Source organism: Rhamphochromis longiceps, linkage group LG9 (genome assembly GCF_057381845.1).
Source record: "Rhamphochromis longiceps isolate RC_006_pf linkage group LG9, R_longiceps_female_GT1.1, whole genome shotgun sequence".
NCBI classification, from domain to species: domain Eukaryota; kingdom Metazoa; phylum Chordata; class Actinopteri; order Cichliformes; family Cichlidae; genus Rhamphochromis; species Rhamphochromis longiceps.
In genome coordinates this window covers 22,497,611-22,505,912 of record NC_140565.1, presented here as the reverse complement: position 1 = coordinate 22,505,912, position 8,302 = coordinate 22,497,611, and the positions used below count along the sequence as shown (strand labels likewise).

The window sequence follows — 8,302 nt, the reverse complement described above, 5'->3', positions numbered from 1 at the left end:
TTGACTAAAACATGTTAAACCTTTGGTATGGCCTCTTAAATGTGCTTTTAAAAAATGGATTTGTCACTCTGCTCCATGGTAGAGGATTTGATCTGAAGAAAAAGACAGAATTCAGTGAGTAATTCAGCGACTCTGCACCTTAAATGTACCTGTTAAAAAAAAAGTTACAAGTTAGTGCTGTGCAAAACTCAACCTTTGACCCAAATATGCGAAATATTCTCACTATAATCATCAGCAGCCTTTATGGAGGTTTCTTATGCAAGCATAAGAAAGCTGCATTCACAACTGACAGGCAAGCCCTTCTATGTTAAATACCTACTACAACCATATGAGGTGGCATGTTTGGAAAAACATGCTGTAACTTAAATAAGCCTTTTTTCCCCCCAATTAAAATTAATCACTTTTAAAAATTCACAGTACACGTCTGTATGAAATTCTTCACATTAAGGTACAGATAAGATTCAATATGAATCTGTTCTGGTATTAAAAGACCTGACGTCTTATAACAATATCACTACGACCTGGCATTGCCGTTACTCTTTCAAATCCACAGGATTTAGCGTAGCACTAAAACTCGAGCGAGTAACCCACAACATGAAAGACAATAAATACATAACCGTCAATACACAGAAAAAGCTAAAAAATGTCAAACAAAAAAAGAATAAAACATAAATAAACCAGATTTCTGCAACATACAAAAAAATAAATAAAACAATAAATAATTTTTTAAAAAACGCCACAACTTCACTGTTTATATGAAGAAGAGGAAATTTGTGGGATCGAATACTTTGGGTACTTGCTGAGAATGTACTGGTGGCTTATTTTAAACCTTTATGGATTATTAGTAACTTCAAGGAACATAAGGGAAATACCACTAAATTTGTGATGTGATTCAACACATGCAGACAGGACAGAGAAGCCAATTAGTACACATTTCTCAAACCACAAAATCAGGGAGGTTAATCTGTAGCGCCACCTAGAGGCACAGCTGGGAACAGACTTTCAGACAGATTAAAAGAATAAAATAAAAGTGGTGACCTTTTTTTTTTGGCATAAAACTCGTACCTTTTCCCTACCAGCCGAGTAGCAATGCTTCTCATTTTATGGAGCTGCACATTCAGATGACCTCAATGCTAAATTTTCAGGCCAAAATTTCTCATTTAAGGAAATAAATTCAGTGATATTCCCCTTCAACTTTGAGGTAGTATCTCTTGCCATAATACTGCTCATTTTTTGTTTTGTTTTTTTTGCGTCTATAAACCTACAAAATCAAAAATTACTTAAAAAAGTGGTTCATCCCAAGAAAATACGCAAGTTTCCAAACGCATTTACGTCATATGTTGCATAGTTAAAACCCCCAAACTTACAGAATACGTTAAAAAGTACAAACGAGTAGAAAGTGTGGCACAGAAGATGAAAACTACGTTATCATAAAGGCACATAACACATGGACATCACACACAACCACACGTCTTTGGGCTAAAGTTCAAGTGGCTTCACATACCTGCATGTTCACGGTATATTGGCCATATTTTTATTTACACTTTTGTTTTTGGTTATTTGTTCGTTTTTTTCTTTTCACCTTAAACTTTTTGTCAAATGTATTGTTTAACACAAATGTGGTCCAGTCATTCCTCGTTTGAAAATACAAACAAAATACTTGTAAAAATGACATATCTGGACACGTCAGCATATCCTTTACATATAAAAGTTGTTTTTCCTGATACAACGTGAGTGAACTCAAAAAAATTTAACGAGTTAAATATCGAGTGAAAGCCTGACTTATGCACATGATCACTACGCGGGTAATGGTTGCCCCCTCTCGTTGTTCTGTCTCGTCCCTTTGAATAATGTATATAAAACAATTTCAGTCTTCGATGTGAAAAAACGTCTGCATTTAAACTTTTAACACATTTTTACAACTACAATACACAAACAGTTTTGTGATGAGGAGAAAAAAATCTGAATAACAAAAAAAATTTAAAATGTGACGAGCTAGTAAGTGATGCCTTGGAAAAAAATGTGTAAAACTGACAAAAGAGAAATTAGTTTATTTAGAAAATGTATCTCTCTACAGTCTCCAGGGCAAATTATTAAGGTGAATTTTGTTTATATTTCCTCCTCTTTTATCCAATCTGACCGCTCTGCGTGAAGGAAAAACAGTCTGCTGTGCAGCTTACTGATCAATAAGCTGATAGTCACTCAAATTTGGGTAAATATTTCCAAACTTATTCCAATTCCAGAGGAGAGTAAGGAATGTATCCTCGAGGAACTTCACAGAAATGTCTGTTTATCCTGCAGAGAACTGGAAACAGTTCTTTTCCATCTACCAACAATGTCAAATACCCTGCCAAGCTCATTAAAAAGAAAGAAAGAAAACTCAAAAAACATGTCTCCATACTCACAGCCCCAAAGCACACTCGGCACAACCTAAATCTAACTACTACATAATCAGACATCCAACTAAAATGCAGGTCAAACAAGGCATGAAAGGTTCATCCACAATGTTTTCTAGTTAACAGTTAAAAGCTGAGTAATAACCAACTAACTTAAACGAGAGAGAGAGAGAGAGAGAGAGATAGAAAGGACTTAGTAAGCAACAATAAAACTGAAAAACAGGAGAAATCAACTCATCAGTGCCCACATTTACAATTCTTTAAACCACAGGGAATTTAGCAAAAAAATAATCACAGCCTATCCCAGCTGGGTTTTGGTCACTGCTATGACATCTTGAATCATCACAACCAGGACACCTCTCCGCCTATATGCAGGAACCCCACTAGGTAGTGCCATAGACCAAAAAACAGACTTCACAGCTACCCGAATGCAGGGCTACGAGAGAAAGACTGAAACACCAATAGTGATAAAATACTGCCATCTACAGACAGGGGAGACCCACTACATGAACAGGCTGACCGCATCCCACCACAACAAGTCCCCCTATATGAGCACCACACCACTAATAACATAAAAAATTCTATTAAGTGGTCACGTTAGAATCACAGCGTTCAAGTGTCATTTGTCACGAAGGATTTCACTAAAGAGGGGAGCAACCATTATCCCATGATGAGCTCTACTTATAGTGTCCATGTCAGATGCAAAATAAACATTAATCACAAACTACATTGAAATAGCAGAAGGTATCCAGTATCTCTCCAGTGCCATTTTCACAACTGCAGACACTTGGTAGAAAAAGTCAAACACAGGCATGCTCTCAGCTAAATGTCTTTGTGTTCACTGTCCCAGCTCGATGGGAGACGACTTGATGAATGATGTGCAGAGGCGTTGAATGTTAGTGACCCCCAAAAGAAATGGAGAAGTATCTGTAGACCAGGTTGGAGCTGTGCAGGAGACCCTCCGGCGTTGGGAGAGAGCGACTTCTTGCAAAAGGACCCGCTGGCTTTATAACGCTCCTCATCCGTCAATCAGCGACACATCAATGTGGGACAAATCAATCATGTGCCTGTGTGATAATTGTGATAACAATGTTTGAGCCACTGTGGATGGAGATACCTATGACACTGTACAGCAGCTAAACTGGAAAATATAAAAAGGTCTACTGGAGTATGTCTGACATGTTTACAAAGATAAAAGGAAGGAGCTGTGTTCAGTACCTGTGGAAGCTCATTTGGAAACTTGCTGCATGTTGGGGACTGGAAAATGTAGCAAATGCTTTCCTCTGCTGGGGCACCATTTTGAAAGTCTGCAAGTGGATAAAAATGGGGGGGAAAGGCCCAACTAAATAGAAGTGCATACTCCTTTCCTCCGCAAGGGGGAGCGGGGGTGGTAACAAGAAAGGGAATAATCAATTGGATCTTCAAAGCTAACCTACTGAATCACTACTACAGAGGGCGCTGTGGGGTTGCAGATAAGAAACGCCATTGCTGTCACTGGTGGGTGCCACTAAATATGTGGTTTCTAAGTTTTCAGTGTGAAGTAGGGCGTCAAGATGACCAAAGTGATCGGCAATATCTCGCCAATTCTTACCTAATTTGATAATTTAATCTTTTAAATAAATAACATAACAGATTATTCAAAACGGAATCTACCTCGCTACAGTTTCATGTCACATCACATATAAGCAACACTTGCAAACGCAGATGTGTCTGGGTGTGCACGGAGATGTGCACGCAAACACACGCTCAGACTTCTGCACACTTCAAAATTAATGTGTGTATGCAGCATCGTCATACGAGGGGGGATTTTTCAATTTGGAGAATAATCTGACTAAACGTGCAGAGATACTCATTGAGCTCATTTCTTTTATTAATCTTGGGGGGGGGGGGGGGGGGGGGGGGGGGTGAAGACCCCCAAGATTCATAACTTAGTGTATCTATACACATGTATACTCTAAAAGGGTCCACTTTAACCTTCTCTGCCAACCTACCTTAGTAGCAATGCTATCAATGACTGGCAATCCCTAAAGGGTTACAACAGGACAATCTGACCATTAAAGCAGATCACCTAATAGTGTGATGTATGAGGCTTTAATGTAAAAACAATGCATAAATTCAGCTTTAGCCAAGCCATGTCAACGAGGTATGGAAACACAATATAAATACACCATATTCTCCAGGGTGATGTATTTGGTACCCACCTCTATTGGGCCGATGGACCTCAGAAGGTTCTTAAGCTGCAAATCGGTTGTAGATGAGGAGAGGCCTTCAATGGACACAGTGCAGCGCTCACTCTCAGCAGTCTTTTGGCTCTGTCTGGTGGGCATCGGACGACCTCGACCCATCTGGCTACCCCCTCTACCTCGGCCCCGGCCTGACACAACAACCTAAAATCGATGGAAGGAGTCATTTTAAAAACAGAGAGAGAGACCACAGATGTACAGAGTGAACCTTCTCCTCCTAAAAACGGGCACGCAGGTGCATTCAGCCGTGTGGAGAGTTTTCTGAGCACAAAGGCAAATTTTTAAAATTCTACACGTTTCCCTCTCACACCTCTCAGCCTTGTCACGCTTTCACATGATTGACTCGTCATATTTCTGCATTGAACATCAACATCAGAACACGATGCAAGCGGCGTGGCATATCTTCATATGAGCTTGTGAGTGAGAGATATGTTGCTTCAGCAGCAGAGGGGGAGGAAGAAGAGGAGGAGGGGAGGAGGAAGAGAGGAGAGGAGCTAGTGGGAATATGTCTGTATGTGTTGGGGGGCGGGGGAGCATAAAGGGAGAGGAGCCATGCAAGCGTTATGGTGGCTGCCTTACCCTGTCAGCGCCAGTGAGTACGGTAACAGTGACAGGAGCCTGGCGGTGACAGGCGTGCAGAGAGGCCAGGGGACCTTGTGTAGTCCCCCTGTGTTACACCATTTTCAGCCTGTCAATACTCCCGCACCTGGCATACTGTCCTGTCTTATTACAACTCCTCGATTGGTACGTCTACTGAATGCCACAGGAGTGCCACTGGCACAGGACAACTTTACAGGAGTCATTTCAGCTTCTTTTATAGCAGAACTGCCATCGCATGTGCACTGACCTCCATTAATAATCACATTTCAGGCGAAATTCTCTCTAGTGTCTACACCACAAAAGAAACAGAGCTCATTTTGAGCATACCCTGTTTTGTTGTGGGTTGCCCATGCCCCCGCGGCTAGCCTGTGACGGTCCACCTGGTCCCTGTTGCTGTTGTCCTGTCATGGTAACTTTCCTTTGGATGCCCTGGTTGAGCGTAGCTGCTGGCCAGGCGCCTTGTTCCTGTACTGGGCTGCTTGTGGCCTCAGGCCCCTTTCCACTCTGGATGGGAATGATGGAGGGCAAAACTAATTTAGCATCTCAAAAAACAAGAATAATTAATTATAAACTTCCCACTTTTTAAAATCACCTTATGCACATTAAGCATTTAGGGGAAAGTGGTTTATGGGCAACTGGGAGAAATGCAAGGACATATCTACAACGTTAAAATCCGTCAGGACTGGACGCTGGATTCGTATCCGCCAGGCTGTGGAGAATAAAGATCAGCTCAACAAGGTGATGGTCTCATTATCAAATAAAGTCACAGCTCAACTGTGTTGACATGCAGGGAGGAATTGAAGGTCGTCTCCTCCCCGAGTCTGCAGAAAGATGTGACAGATCAATACGAGGGAAGAAAAGAGGCGATATCTCTGACCTGTCCCCAGCTGAGAATAAATGGATTAATCCCTCCTATAGAAATCACAGCTCCTGATTGCGCCCATCAAATGCTAAGCTGCATTACACTGAAACGACAGCAGCTCGATGTGTACCCCATCTCCCTTGCGCGCTCCCCTCCTCCCCAGCTTTTGTGTTTTGCACTGCTTTGTATTATCCCTGATGAAAATATAATTTGCCTCTTATCTGTGTGCCTAAGCCATACAAATCCAAATCCTCAAAAGTGGCAACTTTCTTACACAGGTATTATGTTTCTCCCCCCACCGCCACCACCTTCAACCAAAAAAGATTAATTACAAGAGTCTTGGATTGGCATCTTTTGTTGCTTCGCACCTGAGAGATGGGCTGAGGGAAAAAAGCAACTGAGGGATGACAAGAAAGGGAGAGAGAGAGTGTGAGGAAAAATAAGGAAAGGAGATAACATTGTCAAGCTCCCGTTGATGACAGCAGAACAATGTGGAAGAGAGAGCACCTGGAGAATGTTCTTTTCACTGCTGCTATAGGGCCCTAGCCGTTTCTTTCCCTTTCCATCTCTCTCTCCCCACTTCACATCCCACTCCTCTTTTTTTCTCCAAGATGCGCTACATCAGATAGCTCTGCGCAGGTTTCCATTAACGCGCTGACACCCAGTTATCTTCATCTGCAGCCAGCCTGTGATTTTGGCTCGGCGGCTTGATCCTCTGGGATGAAGTCGAAAAGCAGCTTATTTCAAATACTATCATATCCCACCAACACATCTCATCAGTGACAAGTATGAATGTTTAACACGCACGCTTTTGTGGTTTTTCAATAAAGATTAATGTGCAATTAAGGCCACAGCAGTAACTTATCAAGCAAGTACAAAAACAGACAGCAGTGGTAATTCTGGACTTTACCGCCGTTACCGTCATTCTTATTTTACCCCCTCCGAGGCCTTTATCATTAAAAGAATACTCTTCTGTCCTGAAAAGAGGATATCAACCTTTAGGAGCAGTGATGAGGTGTCCCCAACTCCACAGATAAATGTCATATTGCTCTCTTTTAATGCCTCCAGGCTTTCTGTGTTCTCTAGGTAAAATGTATGTAAAGACACTGTGGCTTAAATACCAGATCCCAAAGCTTAAGAGAGGAAACTCTTAACAGATCAATTTTTCCAAAATGACACAGACATCACTATGTCATTCCCATAGGTTAGATATCATCTGGACTGCAACACAGACAGTGAGGGCAATCAGTGGCATTTCCTTTCAAAACTGTGTAGTTTCCCATGTGGGTAAAATCTGCTGAAGAGGATCAAATAAATGTCAAACCAAAACAGGCAAAGAGGTGTAGGATAAAAATGAAATCATATGCTCACCGCTCCTGAAAGTTTGACGACTCTGACTTTTTGCGGCACCTGCTGGCGCTCGAAGCTAGTACTCCTTGCCCGCTGCATCACAGTTCTTTTAGCGCCAAGTTTAGGCCCTTGAGCCTGAGCCATGGCTGGACTCGCTGAAGGAGTATCAGGTACGTTCCTTTGAGGAACTTGAATGGTTTGGATCGGAGCACCAGGTCGGTTTACGTTCTGCAAAGCGCTGCTTCTTCGCTGCTGCACTGGCTGCAGCTGATTTTGTTGGGGTTGCTTAACAGGCCGGGCAGGCTGTTGCTGCTGAATGCTGCCTTTTACCATCTGCAGCCGTGTCCTGACATTGGGACGGGGCGCGGGGGTCTGAGCAGCACTGCTGGGAGGGATGGTGTTACCTATATTGCCAGTCTTTAATGTGGGATTTACTGATTGTTGTGTTCTCTGAGGAAACTGTCTTTGCTGTTGTGGTTGCAGTTGCTGTTGTGGTTGCAGTTGCTGTTGTGGTTGCAGTTGCTGTTGTGGTTGCAGTTGCTGTTGTGGTTTGTGTTCTGGTGGTGGTTGCTGCTGCCGCTGCTGCTGCTGTTGTGCTGGAGGTACAGGGTGTGGTATTTGCTTATTTGGTTGCTCGGGCTGAGCTTGTGTAGTAGTGGTGCCTTGGCTTGGTGCCTGGGCATTAAGTCTTTCAAGCAGCTCCTTCTTCCTGACACCAGCCTGCATCTGCCGTCGCATCTCCTTCCTCTTTAGAATCTCCTCTCTCAGACGCTTCTGCTCCTCAATCTTCAGACGATACTGCCGTGTCTCCTCATCCTCATCAGGATCCTGTAGCACAAAACACAAGCTGG

At 42.7% G+C, this 8,302-nt stretch overlaps 1 protein-coding gene across 4 annotated transcripts in view; it reads right to left on the bottom strand.

Annotated features, from left to right (window-relative positions):
• The window catches only part of rbm33a (RNA binding motif protein 33a), a 29,278-nt gene continuing 20,976 nt past the window's right edge, over positions 1-8,302 (bottom strand). For 2 of the 4 annotated variants that reach the window (XM_085418882.1, XM_085418883.1), the window contains exons 15-19: positions 7,473-8,279; positions 5,567-5,743; positions 4,598-4,783; positions 3,615-3,703; positions 1-3,463 (exon numbers count right to left, since the gene is read on the bottom strand). In XM_085418882.1, the coding sequence (XP_085275008.1) occupies positions 3,415-3,463; positions 3,615-3,703; positions 4,598-4,783; positions 5,567-5,743; positions 7,473-8,279 (1,308 nt within the window). In that variant the 3' untranslated portion in view covers positions 1-3,414. The remainder of the gene's footprint in view (positions 3,464-3,614; positions 3,704-4,597; positions 4,784-5,566; positions 5,744-7,472; positions 8,280-8,302) is intronic. The other 2 variants (XM_085418885.1, XM_085418884.1) reach the window with 2 other exon arrangements.